This window comes from Ananas comosus, linkage group 4 (genome assembly GCF_001540865.1).
Source record: "Ananas comosus cultivar F153 linkage group 4, ASM154086v1, whole genome shotgun sequence".
Taxonomy (NCBI): domain Eukaryota; kingdom Viridiplantae; phylum Streptophyta; class Magnoliopsida; order Poales; family Bromeliaceae; genus Ananas; species Ananas comosus.
In genome coordinates this window covers 8,128,623-8,145,372 of record NC_033624.1, presented here as the reverse complement: position 1 = coordinate 8,145,372, position 16,750 = coordinate 8,128,623, and the positions used below count along the sequence as shown (strand labels likewise).

Below are 16,750 nucleotides of genomic sequence, written 5' to 3'. Positions count from 1 at the left end.
TTGAGGTTTAAACTCTCTTTTTGCTCTCTTTTTGCATCTTGGTGGCTTTTCCACCCTGGGAGAAGCTTGGGCTTGGTGTTTGGAGCTTGTTGGAGGGAAGGAGCTCAACCCTAGCTGATTTCTAAGGTGGTTTGGAGCTTCTCTTGAGGTTAGTCGCTTATTTCCCCTCTCTAGATCATGATTTACATAATTTTTGTATAGAAACCCTATAAATGAGGATTTAGGGTTTGTTTTGGGGATTTTTTATTTGAGGCTTTTGAAGCCCAATTGATCTTCTTAGAACCTTGATCTAGGTTGCTTTGGAAGGGTTCTAGCTCCCATTTGGAGCTTGTGATGGATTTTCACCACTATTGGATTGAGTTGGTTAATGTTTAACCTATTCATTGTTCGTAACGTTCGTATATCGCTCCTACTTTAACCTTTAGGGAGCTAGGAGGCTCGTGGGCACCTTTGTCGGCGCGAACGAAGGCCGCGTGGAACTCTTGGTGGGTTTGACCTCACGAAAATGGGATAAATCATCCCTATGATGGTTTTTACCTTTCGTAAAATGAAAATGCACGCATACTCTTACTAGATAGAATATTTGAGAATTTTAGAATGTTTAATGTCACGCCCCGGGACCAGCAGGGGCCTTCCCGGTAGCGTGCTCTGACCCGCCATATGTCAACATATATAAGGCGTCTACATCAACTGCGAAAAATAAACCAAGGATAAACAATATCTAGAGATATCAGAGCACAACTAGATCTATCATCTAGAACAAGATAAAAGGATAATACTATAGCAATAAGAGTGAAAAATATAAGGTTATACAATATCATCTCCAAAATAGTATCCAAAAGGGTGGTCTCTAGTACACTGGTACAGCTCTCAACCTCTCCAAAATAAATACATCGAGAGGCAGACCACCTAGCAACTCGTCACTCACTAAAGAGCTAGCTCGAAGCAACGCCCTTCCCACGGTCCCTAGCCTCTCCCGGCGTGGAAGGCTCTGAAAGAAAATATAAAACAGAGGGCGTGAGAACTATAATTCATAGTTCCCAGTGGGCAATTACTGACCTCAGCTCAATGCACCACTAGGCCCCAAAAGAAAGGGTAAGTCAAAAAGAGCAATAGTAATGAATAATTTGCATTTAAGAAAGCATAATTAAAATGCTAAGATACTACATTGTGTCAATTAAGATGCACCTTTATTTCATAATGAACAAGTATGTCCCTACATGACCACAAGTGTAACATATCACTTCCCCGTGAGTCGTGCCGAGTTCCGTCGAAATGAGCGGAACGCGGAAAGGGATGAGTTACTATAGGCTAGAAGTGAATTGGAGCCTATGTATGAAATATAAAGGGACCCGAGAGAGTGAAACTGCAATTCTGGACAATTTCCAGAATTTTTGTTCTCGGGGACCGGTCCCTTAGGTGAGAGACCGGTTCCCGAACGTTGGTAAATCGAGCAGAAGGAAAAATCGGCTAAGTCCTGGAAACTGAGCTCTCGGGAACCGGTCCCTAGGTGAGAGACCGATCCCCGGAGACCGGTTTCATCAGGGGGAGACCGGTCCCCTTTTGCGCAGGTTACAGGATAGCTCTCGGGAACTGGTCCCTGAAGGGGAGAGACCGGTCCCCGAGCCCGAAAATGCCCAGTGAGGGTTGTTTGTAAAGATGAAAAATTGAGGGGTTTAAATGCAAATATGACTTGAGAGGGGTTATATGGGTTAGGGCATGAGTGAGAACTCATTTGTTCTCACTCTCACTCTCAAACCTTCCCTCTCTCTCTCTAAAACCCTTTTCTTCTCTCTCTCTCTCTCTCTAGGGCTTGGACCAAGAGGGTTTTGGAGGAGAAAGGCTTGGAGAAGAAGCTCTCCAAGGTGAAGACCAAGCTAGAGNTGTATCAGATCGAGATCCCCGGTTCACTTCTCATTTCTGGAGGAGCTTGCAGGATGCTCTAGGCACGCGGCTCGATTTCAGTACGGCGTTTCATCCTTAGAGTGATCGGCAATCTGAGAGGACCATTCAGATACTCGAGGACATGTTGCGAGCCTGTGTGCTTGACTATCGTGGAGGGTGGCACAATTACTTATCGATGGCGGAATTTGCATACAACAATAGCTATCAAGAAAGTATTGCAATGGCGCCATTCGAAGCCCTATATGGAAGGAAGTGTCGTTAGCCAATTCATTGGAGCGAGGTGGGCGAGAAAATTGTTCTTGGCCCGGAAGTTGTTCGGGCGGCGGAGGAGAAAGTTCGTCTTGCCCGGCAAAGGTTAGTGACGGCGCAATCAAGGCACAAGAGCTATGCCAATAAGCGAAGGAAGGACATCGAGTTCGCGGTTGGAGACCGCGTGTTTCTGAAGGTATCGCCGATGCGCGGTGTTAAGAGGTTTGGTGTCCGGGGAAAGTTAAGTCCCCGATTTGTCGGACCCTTCGAGATCTTAGAAAGAGTTGGCGCGGTGGCCTACAGAGTAGCATTACCGCCGAGGCTTGCGGGGGTGCACGATGTGTTCCATGTGTCTAATCTCCGCAAGTATGTTCACGATCCGGAGTATGTTCTCTCGTATATACCGACAGAACTTCAAGAGGACATGACCTACTAGGAGTTCCCGGCGTACATTGTTGATCGGGAGGTACGAAAGCTACAGAATCGAGAAATTCCGTATGTTAAGATCCATTGGCGCGAACACGGCGATAGAGAAGAAACGTGGGAGCTTGAGGACGTGATGAAGGAACGTCATCCTCACCTCTTCGAGGAACTAAAATGAGGTATGGATGTTGAATTACGAGTGAATTAGTTTCGCGGCCGAAACAATTTTAAGGGGTGGGGAATGTAACATATCACTTCCCCGTGAGTCGTGCCGAGTTCCGTCGAAATGAGCGGAACGCGAAAAGGGATGAGTTACTATAGGCTAGAAGTGAATTGGAGCCTATGTATGAAATATAAAGGGACTCGAGAGAGTGAAACTGCAATTCTGGACGATTTCCAGAATTTTTGTTCTCGGGGACCGGTCCCTTGGGTGAGGGACCGGTCCCTTAGGTGAGAGACCGGTTCCCGAACGTTGGTAAATCGAGCAGAAGGAAAAATCGGCTAAGTCCTTGAAACTGAGCTCTCGGGAACCGGTCCCTAGGTGAGACACCGGTCCCCGGAGACCGGTTTCATCAGGGGGAGACCGGTCCCCTTTTGCGCAGGTTGCAAGATAGCTCTCGGGAACCGGTCCCTGAAGGGGAGAGACCGGTCTCCGAGCCCGAAAATGCCCAGTGAGGGCTGTTTGTAAAGATGAAAAGTTGAGGGGTTTAAATGCAAATATGACTTGAGAGGGGTTATATGGGTTAGGGCATGAGTGAGAACTCATTTGTTCTCACTCTCACTCTCAAACCTTCCCTCTCTCTCTCTAAAACCCTTTTCTTCTCTCTCTCTCTCTCTCTAGGGCTTGGACCAAGTGGGTTTTGGAGGAGAAAGGCTTGGAGAAGAAGCTCTCCAAGGTGAAGACCAAGCTAGAGCAAGGCTTTGAAGAGAAGCTTTGGACTCCAAAGGTGAGTTCTTGTGATTTTAGTTTGAGTTTTGGGTTTTTGCTTCTAGTTGAAGCATCTAGAGAGGTTTATTGTAGTTTTCCTCCATGTTTACTCAAGCTAGGGGCTTGATTGGAGAGGGTGGTATTGTGAAGGACCTATATTTAGGGTTTTGTAATTTTAAGGTTCAAACTTGGGTTTGATCTCATTTTAACCTAATTGGTAGGTCTACGAACGCATCGGTGCGCTCGGTTCGGCGATACGACGAGCGTGCGCGAAGATATTGGAAAAACAAGCAAAAATAGTACAGATCGTCGTAGCTTGCGGCGAACGAGTCCAAAAATCGTGAAATCAAAACCGTGGCATCCTTGTAACACACAAAGGTGGGGGGTGCTATCCGGAAACACCGGATCTCTTTCTATGTCTATGTCTCTTTTTGAGCATGTTGATGTATAGCATTCTTGCATGTAGGGTAATGAATAGTATATGTTGGTTGTGACAATTATCTGCGTAAGATTATTGTAATGATATAGATCCATGTGAACAAAGATAGTGAAAGACCCTATATGCATGTGAATGTAAGAAATGACTGTGACCGTAGTAAATAAGGGTGACATTGGCATTAGTGACTCGATTGACACCGATAAGTAAACAGTTAAACAAGATTTAACCCATGTGACATATGTGTATTGTGGCATCAGGACCACCGTGATATGGACAAGTGACAGTATGTGCATGAATAGGTATCAACCATTCATCGACATTGAGGTAGCGAGAATTGTGACAGGTTGGCCATACCTCCTCAAAATTGAGGATGGGATCATACTCATATGTATTGGTTCCGGCTTGTGAGAGGTCGCTCCTCCACGAGCGGTGTACTCCGGAGAAGAAATGCACCACGGGTGGACGTGCCCGGCGAAGATCCTTCGGGTGGTAGTGCCTTGTGCCTCCCCCGTTAGATGGATATGTGGACTGTGAGTTGGGGTAAACCAGGAGCACCCCAGGTTGAATTGGGTAAAGGCCAAAGGAAAGCGAAAAAGGACATGCATGCATAGTAATCATGTATTTGAATATGAATATCTATCTCTATCTATGAATTGTTTCTTGCAGGCATTGTATTAGAAGTGCATTAGTTGGTTTGTTACTCTTCTTTATTGAAATACATATGCCTGAATTAGACCTAGTGGGCGAATCGGCGTGGTCGGCGGCCGAACCCACTGGGAACTTCGTTCTAGTTCTCATTACCACTAACCCTGCAGATCCGTACGCGAGCGGGGCGGCGGAGGATCGAGGCAAGGGAGTCGCGCCGTAGATAGCGACCCCGGAGTTACATAGGCATACCCTACTCTTAATGTTTTCAACTTTTGTATGTTGAGAAAGTAAGGTAAAAACAATGTAATGTAAAGATGATGTAAATTATATTTTGGTTAAAGAAAATCGCGATGTAAAGGAATGTAGTAGACTACTTGTGTTTGATGCAAATGTGATCAAATGACATGTATATCAATTGTTTAGTTAGTTCGATGCTTTCACTGTGATTGTTGTTTGCCTTCGTGCAAACCTTGTATATCTCGCAATTCTCCTTGGGGTTTTGCTTGCATTATGCTTGTTATTGGAGCCTTGGGCGGACAGGGGAGGTACTGTCCATTCGGCGTCTGTCGCGTGCTTGAATCCGACCAAATTGGCGGAGCTTGGGGCGTGACAGATATGGTGGTATCAGAGCGATGTGAAAGCAAAAGTCTAGGATGGACTTAGGGACCTTAGGATTGGAGACCTTAGGAATTAGGATACGTATAACGTGGACTTGGATTGGCGAAGGCTAATTAATTGGGTTATTATGGAACTTCTCTAAACGGAAATAGAGATGGACTCAAGGAACGGTTGTTTTCTTTCAAGGTATTATGTGGGGCGAACGACTACATAATGTCGAGAGTAGAAAGTGAACGCACTTGATTCCTTTCGCTTGATTGGGTAGATGTTTGGAACGAGTAAGAGTCTCGAATGTCGAATATTAACGTGTGCGTTTCGTTTCAGGACAGATGTCACCGAGACGCTATACCCGACGGACCGCTCCGGCATCGCCTGATGAGGTGCCAGAGCAGGTTGGATCTGATGAAGTTCGTGAATTGCGGGCCCAAGTAGCAGCTTTGGCAGGGGCTATGCGACAACAGGGGGAGCAGATAGGGCAGCTCCATGACATGGTGGCTCGACAGGCGGCGGCGGCTGCACCTGTACCTCAGGACCCGCCTGCACCTGTAGCGCCTACGCCGATGGCGGCGGCACCAGTGACGGCTATTCCTCCGACAGGTTCAGGTTCTTCGGCCCCTATTCCGGAGGTACTTGAGGCCGAGAAGGAGCGGTCGTTGGCGGTGTTGACGGCCTTCAAACGGTTTAATCCTCCGACCTTTGTGGGTGATGTGAAAGACCCTTAATGGAGGCGTGGCTTTCTGCGATGGAGGCGTTATTCGAGGACATCTACACCCTCGAGAAGGACAAGGTTCTGTTGGTGGCTCACTGTTTAGAGGGGCCGGCTCGATCGTGGTGGACGAGAGTGAAGGGTGGTCGGTCCTTGGATCCGGCTACTATGACTTGGGAGGCGTTCCGGGAGATTCTGCTAATGGAGCACCTTCCGGAAAGTGACAAATGGAAGATCAAAGAGGACTTTCGCAAGTTGAGGCAGGGAAGCCGAACGGTGCGTGAATATGAAAGGGAATTCTCGCACATGGTTAACTGCGTTCTCGGCTTGGTTCATGGTGACCGAGATCGGGCGGAGGTCTTCGAGCGCGGGTTGCGGCCGGAGATATTCAAGATGGTTCAGGCGCTTCGGCTAAAGACCTATGAAGAGGTGCTGGATCGTGCGCTATGGATAGAGCGCGGTAACGCCATTGCGCGCGAGGAACGCGAGGCGTTTGAAAAGGACAAGGAGAAGTCTAAGAAGCGACCGGCTGGTGGTTCCGCGGGGCAGTCGAGTTCCAAGCGACCCCCTCGGCACCCTAGATCGCAGTGGCGGCAAGATAAGAGCCAGACAAGGAGTCAAATGAGTTCCTTCCCGTGCGTAATTTGCGGTGGGAATCATAGGCCAAGCGAATGTTCTCAGCATGACGGGAGATGTTTCCGATGCGGCCAAGCGGGGCACATGAGATGGGATTGCCCGGGCGGCACGTCACCGGCTCCGTCAGCTGCTTCGGCTCAGTATGCTCCCCGACAGCTCGCCGGACTGCCACCTGTCATGTCGGCTGGGCGCGCTTCATCACCGTGACAGCCGGAGGGATCACGTGCACCGAGTGGTCGGGTTTTCGCCACTCAGGTGGAGGAGCAGCCTGCCGTACCCGACGACGTCGTGGCAGGTATTATTCTGATTAATGGTGTTAGAGCAAGAGCGCTATTTGACACGGGCGCATCGCATTCATTCATTGATGCCTCGTTTGCTAAGGCGCATGGCATGGACATAGAACATAATTATGACTATTGGTGGGTTAACGCACCGGAACACTCGTTTAGAGTCCACGACTAGTGCCTAGCTTGTCCGGTTCAAATCGGCGACTCGATTATGCCGGTGGATTTGCTAGTGCTCAAGCAGATGTGGGGATTTGATGTCATCTTGGGAGTTAATTGGCTCTCCAAGTACTATGCCAGCATCGATTGTGACAGAAGAGTGATTACTTTTCGCGAGCCTGGTCAAGACGAGTTTGAGTATCAGGCGTGTAAGGGCGCGCATTTTGCGGCGACTATATCGACCGTGAGGGCGAAAAGGATGATCAAGGGTGGTTGCAAGGCTTACTTGGCAACTATCGTGGACCCTCAAAAGGAGCACCCGGAGTTGGGGAACATTCGGGTAGTGTGTGAATACCCGGACGTGTTTCCGGCGGAGTTACCGGGACTACCACCGGATCGGGAAGTCGAGTTCGTCATTGACTTGATTCCCGGTGCGGCGCCAGTTTCAAAGGCCCCGTATAGAATGGCACCGGTGGAGCTTAAAGAGTTAAAGGCCCAGTTGTAGGACCTACTTGATAAAGGCTTCGTGAGGCCAAGTGTGTCCCCCTGGGGAGCACCAGTATTGTTTGTGAAGAAGAATGACGGCACCCTTCCACTCTGCGTTGACTATCGTGAGTTGAACAAGGTGACGATCAAGAACAAGTACCCGTTACCGAGAATAGACGACCTGTTTGATCAGTTGCAGGGGTCGCGAGTATACTCGAAAATAGATCTTCAGTCAGGATATCATCAGTTGAAAATCCGACCGAAGGACGTGCATAAAACGGCGTACCGTACGCGGTATGGCCACTATGAGTTTACGGTGATGCCGTTTGGGCTTACCAATGCCCCGGCAGCATTTATGGACTTGATGAATAGGGTCTTTCGACCATTGTTGGATACGTGCGTCGTAGTGTTTATCGACGACGTGTTGGTGTATTCGCGGAGTGAAGAAGAGCACGAGGAACATCTAAGGATCGTGTTGCAAATACTCCGAGATGAGAGGCTTTATACTAAGCTCAAGAAATACGAATTTTGGCTTTCGGAGGTGACCTTCTTAGGCCATGTGATATCTGGGAATGGAATCTCGGTAGACCCGAAGAAAATTGAGGCGATTCGAGATTGGCCCCGTCCTACGAGTGTGGCGGAAGTCCGCAGTTTCCTCGGACTGGCGGTCTATTATAGGCGTTTTGTTGAGGGGTTTGCGAAATTGACTACTCCTCTCACACGCCTTACACACAAAGGAGGAAGGTTTGATTGGAGCGAAGGTTGCGACCGAAGCTTCCAAGAGCTGAAGAAGAAGTTGACGTCTACCCCGGTACTTGCTTTGCCAACGCGGGGAGAGAGCTTTGTGGTGTACAGTGATGCTTCCTACACCGGTCTTGGGTGTGTTCTTATGCAAAATGGGTGAGTCATTGCATATGCTTCGCGCCAGTTGAAAAGCTACGAGAAGAACTACTCGACCCACAATCTTGAGCTTGCGGCGGTCGTTTTCGCGCTGAAGCTTTGGAGGCATTATCTATATGGTGAGCATTGTGAGGTGTATACCGATCACAAAAGCCTCAAGTATTTGTTCACCCAAAAAGAGTTGAATATGCGGCAGTGGCGGTGGCTAGAGTTGATAAAGGATTACGATCTTACTATCCTGTACCACCCCGGTAAAGCCAACGTGGTGGCCGATGCGCTGAGCAGAAAATCTGTTGAAAACTTGGCGACGGCGATTACTAGTCAACCGGCATTACATAGGGAAATGCAACGGTTTGGATTGGAGGTAGTGGCGCCGGAAGTTCCGACTACCTTGGCGGCACTAGTAGTTCGACCGACCTTGTTGGAGCAAATCAAGGAGCGGCAAGTTGAAGATCCGTATCTCCAAAAGGTGCGGAATGATGTTAACGATGGGCACGCTGGTGATTTTGGCGTGGGAGCCGATGGTGCACTTAGGTTCGGGAACCGATTGTGCGTACCCAAGGACGATGAGATTCGTAAAATGGTGTTGCAAGAGGCGCATCATTCCCCATATAGTATTCACCCGGGCGGCACTAAGATGTACAAGGATTTACAGTTGCATTATTGGTGGCCGGGTATGAAGAAGGACATCGGAGAATTCGTGGCGCAATGTTTGACATGCCAACAAGTAAAAGCCGAGCGTCGTTTTCCCGCGGGGAAGCTGCAAAGCTTACCGATCCCGGTGTGGAAGTGGGAGAATGTCACGATAGACTTTGTGGTCGGGCTGCCCCGATCGCAGGCTGGACATGACGTCATATGGGTGGTTGTGGACCGTTTGAAAAAATCGGCTCACTTTTTGCCGATCCACACCACGTGGTCAGGGGATAAGTTGGCCCAGGTTTACTTGGACGAGATAGTGAGACTACATGGGATTCCCGTGTCGATTGTATCAGATCGAGATCCCCGGTTCACTTCTCATTTCTGGAGGAGCTTGCAGGATGCTCTAGGCACGCGGCTCGATTTCAGTACGGCGTTTCATCCTTAGAGTGATCGGCAATCTGAGAGGACCATTCAGATACTCGAGGACATGTTGCGAGCCTGTGTGCTTGACTATCGTGGAGGGTGGCACAATTACTTATCGATGGCGGAATTTGCATACAACAATAGCTATCAAGAAAGTATTGCAATGGCGCCATTCGAAGCCCTATATGGAAGGAAGTGTCGTTAGCCAATTCATTGGAGCGAGGTGGGCGAGAAAATTGTTCTTGGCCCGGAAGTTGTTCGGGCGGCGGAGGAGAAAGTTCGTCTTGCCCGGCAAAGGTTAGTGACGGCGCAATCAAGGCACAAGAGCTATGCCAATAAGCGAAGGAAGGACATCGAGTTCGCGGTTGGAGACCGCGTGTTTCTGAAGGTATCGTCGATGCGCGGTGTTAAGAGGTTTGGTGTCCGGGGAAAGTTAAGTCCCCGATTTGTCGGACCCTTCGAGATCTTAGAAAGAGTTGGCGCGGTGGCCTACAGAGTAGCATTACCGCCGAGGCTTGCGGGGGTGCACGATGTGTTCCATGTGTCTAATCTCCGCAAGTATGTTCACGATCCGGAGTATGTTCTCTCGTATATACCGACAGAACTTCAAGAGGACATGACCTACTAGGAGTTCCCGGCGTACATTGTTGATCGGGAGGTACGAAAGCTACAGAATCGAGAAATTCCGTATGTTAAGATCCATTGGCGCGAACACGGCGATAGAGAAGAAACGTGGGAGCTTGAGGACGTGATGAAGGAACGTCATCCTCACCTCTTCGAGGAACTAAAATGAGGTATGGATGTTGAATTACGAGTGAATTAGTTTCGCGGCCGAAACAATTTTAAGGGGTGGGGAATGTAACATATCACTTCCCCGTGAGTCGTGCCGAGTTCCGTCGAAATGAGCGGAACGCGAAAAGGGATGAGTTACTATAGGCTAGAAGTGAATTGGAGCCTATGTATGAAATATAAAGGGACTCGAGAGAGTGAAACTGCAATTCTGGACGATTTCCAGAATTTTTGTTCTCGGGGACCGGTCCCTTGGGTGAGGGACCGGTCCCTTAGGTGAGAGACCGGTTCCCGAACGTTGGTAAATCGAGCAGAAGGAAAAATCGGCTAAGTCCTTGAAACTGAGCTCTCGGGAACCGGTCCCTAGGTGAGACACCGGTCCCCGGAGACCGGTTTCATCAGGGGGAGACCGGTCCCCTTTTGCGCAGGTTGCAAGATAGCTCTCGGGAACCGGTCCCTGAAGGGGAGAGACCGGTCTCCGAGCCCGAAAATGCCCAGTGAGGGCTGTTTGTAAAGATGAAAAGTTGAGGGGTTTAAATGCAAATATGACTTGAGAGGGGTTATATGGGTTAGGGCATGAGTGAGAACTCATTTGTTCTCACTCTCACTCTCAAACCTTCCCTCTCTCTCTCTAAAACCCTTTTCTTCTCTCTCTCTCTCTCTCTAGGGCTTGGACCAAGTGGGTTTTGGAGGAGAAAGGCTTGGAGAAGAAGCTCTCCAAGGTGAAGACCAAGCTAGAGCAAGGCTTTGAAGAGAAGCTTTGGACTCCAAAGGTGAGTTCTTGTGATTTTAGTTTGAGTTTTGGGTTTTTGCTTCTAGTTGAAGCATATAGAGAGGTTTATTGTAGTTTTCCTCCATGTTTACTCAAGCTAGGGGCTTGATTGGAGAGGGTGGTATTGTGAAGGACCTATATTTAGGGTTTTGTAATTTTAAGGTTCAAACTTGGGTTTGATCTCATTTTAACCTNCGACCGGGTACCTTCGTTGGAAACGGATTTGATCATACTCACACAGTCTGTTCAGCGCTTGTGGCGGTCGCCCCGCACAAGTAGTGCGAGCTCCGGAGTCTTGGCACGTGAAACGATTGGGATAGCCTATGTGGGGTCCCAAGGGATAGCCTATGTGGGGTCCCGCAGACAATCCCTCGGGTGGTTCGAGTCCCCCTTCATAGACGGATTTGAGTTGTGAGTCGAGGGCGCGCCTTTGGGCCAGCCAGATGATTGGGTAATGAACTCAGGAAATTATGCATATTGAGCATAGTAAGCATATTGAGCATGTTGAGCATGTTGGGCATAGTAGAATTGCATGTATACTTAATAGAGTTATTATAGCATGTTAGAGATTACATGGCTATGTGATTTACTCTTGTTCTCCAGGCATAGTAGAACCTTGCAATTCTTTCTATATGCATCAATTACAGTTACAAATATCTATCTATCTGCTTATGCCTGCTTAGACCTAGTGGGAAGATCGGCGGAGTCGGCGGCCGAACCCACTGGGAACTATATTTAATAGTTCTCACCCCGTGTGGTTTTGGGGTACAGGTACACACAGAGGCGAGCCAAGCGAGGACCGCGGCAAGGGCATAGCGCCCTAAGTGAGCCTAGTTAGTAGCTTTTCCTTTATGCATTAGAGTACCCTCGTGTACTAGAGAATGTTTTGGATAGTTATGAGAGGGCTACTTATATTTTGAAGAAATATGTACTTACATTTTGGAAGATGAAAATGTAATATATCAAAGATGTAAAAATAGAATGTAAAGTAATAGCTAGATGTATCTCTCTTTATGCACTTGTATGTACACTTGTGTTACTTGCTCTTGTTGTATTGCACTCTTTGTGCTTCTCTCCTTGTTGGATCGCGTATGTATTGAATTATTCCTGGGCAATTCTATGTACATGATCTTACCTTTGAGCCTTGGGCGGACAGGGGAGGTGCTGTCCGTCCGGCGTCTGTTCGACGCGCTCGAACCGGACCAAATTGGTAGCGGTCTCGGGGCGTGACAGATAAATGTGGTATCAGAGCAAGTTAAGAGCAAGTAAAAAGAGAGAGTCTAGGACGACCTAGGAGACCCTAGGACGGTAAACCTTAAGGCTATAGGTGCGTGAGTGAAACGTGAACCTAAGCCGAGTGGCGGAAGATAATTCGATTGGGTTGAAGTTGTCACTATGTCTCTAGTTGTGAATAGAGACGGATTCAAGTGGTATTAGTTCTTGGCTTGAAGTGAGAGTGTTGGCGGCCGACAACATGACACCGAGAGTCTAGAATGAGTACACTTGTGTGCTTCCGCCTGATTTTAGTGTTGAGTCGCGTCAGTCGTGGTTGCGAGCGAGTTTATGGGTTGAGTTTATTGACCTGGTTATTGCGTTTCAGGAACAAATGTCTCCAAGACGCTACGCACGCAGGACGGTTCTGGCACCGCCGCCCGAGGTGCCAGAGCAAGCTGGACCTCCTCTGGTGCCAGAGTCGTCTAATCCTAGTGAGGTGCATGAGCTACGGGCTCATATGACCGCGTTAGCGGGTCGGTTTGATCGGCTCCAGGAGCTAATGGAGCGGCAGATTGCAGCGACGGCTGCGACGGCGACGGAAGGTCGTAATCCGCCTGCACCCTCGGCGCGCGTGCCTGAGGCGGCGGAGGGTGAGGGCGTAGCGGCAGTTCCGGTGGTGGCATGTCCCCCGCCGGCAAGTGTGCTCCCGACGGCTTCGGGTTCGGGAACACCCGATGCAGCGGCTGAGGAAGTGGAGCGGGAGCGCGCGTTGACGGCTCTTATAAGATTCAAGAAGTTCAACCCGCCAATTTTCGAAGGAGAGAAGGTGGAGCCGTCGATGGTGGAGTCATGGATTGACTCAATAGAAACGCTTTTTGAGGATCTCTACACCTCGGAGAAGGACAAGGTGTATCTCGCCACCCATTGCCTTGAGAAAGCGGCGAAGGTGTGGTGGAAACGAGTGAAACGAGATCGGCCTTCTGATCTTCCACCTATGATGTGGGACGAGTTTAAGAGGGCGATGTTCGCCAACTATTTTCCCGACACAGTGAAGCGAAAACTACAGGAGAAGTTTCGTAAGTTGAGGCAGGGGGATCGCTCGGTAGCGGACTACGAGCAAGAGTTCTCCCACATCATAGATTGTGTCCCGGATGTGGTTCGAGATGATCGGGACCGAGCCGATTGGTTCTTGCGAGGACTTCGGCCGGGGATTTATAAGGCCGTGCAACTGTTCAAGCTCACGACGTTTGCAGAGGTTTTTGATCGAGCATTGTGGGCGGAGCATGGCGATGCCCACGTGCGAGAGGAGCGTGAGTTGATGGCTGAGTCAAGAGATAAGGGGAAGAAACGGCCGGGCGCCGGTTCGGGGGGTCAATCGGGTTTCAAGAAGCCCCCGAAGTATCCGCGAGCGCAGTCTGAGGGCCGTGAAGCGCAACAGTGTGTTATTTGTGGTGAAGACCACCGAGCGACGCGTTGCGAGCAACGCCGAGGGAAGTGTTATGAATGCGGCCAGGCGGGACACATAGCCCGTGATTGCCCGAGGAAGGCCTTGCCTGCACCATCTGTCGCGTCGGCACCGGCAACGCCAGGGCCTTATGGAGGAACTCCACCTACTGCCGTGTCCGCCGGACGTGCTATGGTGCCGCGTCAGCCTGAGGCGACCCGGTTTGCTCCGAGTGGCCGGGTGTTTGCCGCGCAAGTCGAGGAACCTGCCGAGGTTGAGGCGCGCGACGTCATGGCAGGTATGGTTTAGTTGAAGCAAGTATGTACTTCTACATGACATTAAGTTGGTGCATTGCATGCATTTCCATGGTCAGTTGCTACTATTTATGCATTAGTGTAGTAGGGACCAGTGGACAAGTGTGGATACCTGAGCATGCTTGCGTGTTAGAGTGTAGCGCCTGCTGAAGCAGGAAAGGAGTGAGATGGCAGTAGCACTGTAGCGTTGCTAAGTGTGAAGTGGGCCATGGATCACTCGTAGGGCTGGCGGCTCGCAGTAGGTGCTTAGGAGCCGATAGTAGTATATGTGGCTCGATAGAGTATGTCGTGTAGGACGACGACGACGGGGGTGCTTAGGGACGATCCGTGCCTGAACCATTTGTGGACTGTGGAGCCTGGGCCCTCTGGGCAGGCGTAGTCAGCTGTGAGTGACAGCGGCCCGATACCTGCGGGTAGGGCAGAGTTTTGGTCAGGGCGGTAGTCCGAGCTCAGACCCGGGAGCGTGGAATGCCACGTGTTGGATCTCGAGATCGAGGATACACCGAGAGTGTAGTGACCCAACCCGAGGATATGACGTGGTCTGCGGTCTTAGTTGCTCCTGGTTGGAGTGTGTGCGAATCCTCCAATGAGAATGTCGCCCAGTGCTAATTGGGTTTCCACTTGTGAGCGAGAGATGCGCAGGTTGCGACAGGTTTAGACGGTAGACGTACGTAGGGTTGGTGATCTTCGGTCCACCCATGGAAGCCGTAATGCACTTTTGGTGTTGCGCTTAGCAAATGTGAGTGAGATTGGCCTCACATCCTCCGTAAAGAATCTTTGAATTATTCCAACGAGTGAAAAGGCCATTCCGAGATGCGAAAGTGCATTGAAACCCTCAACTATTTGATAAGTAGATTTGAGGTATGAGTTGGATTAGAAATGAGTTAGTTTCGAGGACGAAACTCTTTTAAGGAGGGGAGAATGTAAGGTACCAGACAAATTAGCAGAAAATGCACAGTCTCAGAAAATTATGAAAATTGGCAGAGATGTCAGAAATATTTTTATGAGGCTAGATTTAAGGTTTCATATTTTTCTGACACCCGTAGAGTGAGAAATAAAATCCGACAGTTATCTGATAAAGATTACAGTTCGGTACAGTTTTCAGTGACCAAACGGGGTCGAAACTGAAATATTAAAATTTCTTTGGACTCGTTAAGTAAAACCGAACATAACTGTCAAATTTGAGCTAAAACGGATGTTCAGGGAGTTCCGGCGAAAGATATCAGATTTGGAACTGCCTGGAGTGAATAGTGTTCTTAGAAAACTTGGAGGTCAAGTTTCCTATATGTATATATGCATGAAGGATGTAGCCTTTTCTCTCTTTCCCTCACGTGCACAACCAAAGAGCAAGATCTCTCTCTCTAGCAATTTCTCCACCAAAGAGAATTGGAGGAGGATTTGGAGAAGAAAAAGCTTGCTTAGAGGTGAAGCTTTCTTTGTCTTCACCAATGGCTTGAAGTCATCAATGGCTTGAAGAAGCTTGGGTTTTGAGAGGTAAGCTTTGATAGCAACAATGGTAGATTACTAAGTAGTGATTTATATGCCTTAGAAATGGGTTTAGTGAAACTCCTAGATGCTAAATAGATGATTGATGCTCGAATTTAGAGATCAAATGATGAATTCTTGCAAAGTTGCATGTTAGGGCATCAAAAGAGGGGTTTTACTTGTGAGGGGTTTTGATCTAAATTGAATATATATAAACCTAATTGCTAGGTTTTCTGACGCGTTGGCGAAGTCGGTTCGGCGATGCGACGAGGCTACGTGAAGATATTAAAGAACGAAGCCGTTAAGGTACAGATTGCCGCAGCTTGCGGCGAAAGCTTCCAAAAATCACGAAATCAGAACCTTAGCCTCGTGATAGCGATAAAAGGTGGGGGGTGTCATCCCGAAGCAATCGGGCTTCTCCCTATGTCTAAGTATCTCTATGTTGATCAATTATGCATATCGAGCTTTGCATTATATGGTGCTAGATGATAAATATATATTTATGTATATATATTCTTGCATGCTAGTAGAGTAGTGTAAAGTTGAATTGTTTAAATACTTGTACCTAGTATGCATGTGATTGGGACATAGTGTGGTGAAACCCTATAATGACAAGATTAATGTAGATAGACTCTAGTTGAATGAACACTTAGTCATTGTGTACAATTAGAGTATTGAGAATGAGTGGTATGTAAATAATGATCATAACAATAACGAGTGGCATTGGAACCTAATTATGATATTGCATGAGAATCTAGTGTAGTTGACACTTATAGCATTGAACATAGGGAATAGGTGCATTTCCCTAGTTTGTGGCATATTGCATGAAATGGCATATGGCATGAGAATTTAGTGTAGTCGACACTTATGATATTGAGTATAGGGATTAGTTGAATTTCCCTAGCTGTGATTCGGGTAGAGAACCTAAAGAGTTATGTTGTTAACCCTAGATGGTAGGGTATCCTCAGTGACGGGGATTTGATCATACTCATATGTCTGTTCGAAGCTTGGTGTGGTCGCTCCACACAAGCAGTGCACTCCGGAGTCGTCACATGATAGGGATAGCCGTTGGGGTCCCGAGGGATAGCCGTTTGGGTCCCGCAGACAGTCTTGGGCGAGTGAGCTGATCCTCCCCAGGTGAGTCGGGTGAGTGAGCTGATCCTCACCTGTGAGATTGGGATTGCGTTGTGGTACCTGTGTTGAGTCGGGCGAGTGAGCAGATCCTCCCCGTTGTGATTAGATCGTGAGTCGGGCGAGTGAGCAGATCCTCCCCTTTGAGGTGTTGAGT

The 16,750-nt window shown here is 48.7% G+C and overlaps 1 protein-coding gene across 1 annotated transcript; it reads left to right on the top strand.

The window, feature by feature from the left end:
* Positions 5,932-6,759, top strand: LOC109709061. Its single transcript, XM_020231133.1, has one exon. The coding sequence runs from the start codon at positions 5,932-5,934 to the stop codon at positions 6,757-6,759; it is 828 nt and encodes a 275-aa protein (XP_020086722.1).

Coding starts and splice junctions, on each gene's coding strand:
- LOC109709061 (XM_020231133.1), top strand. CDS start 5,932: ATGGAGGCGTGGCTTTCTGCGATGGAGGCGTTATTCGAGGACATCTAC.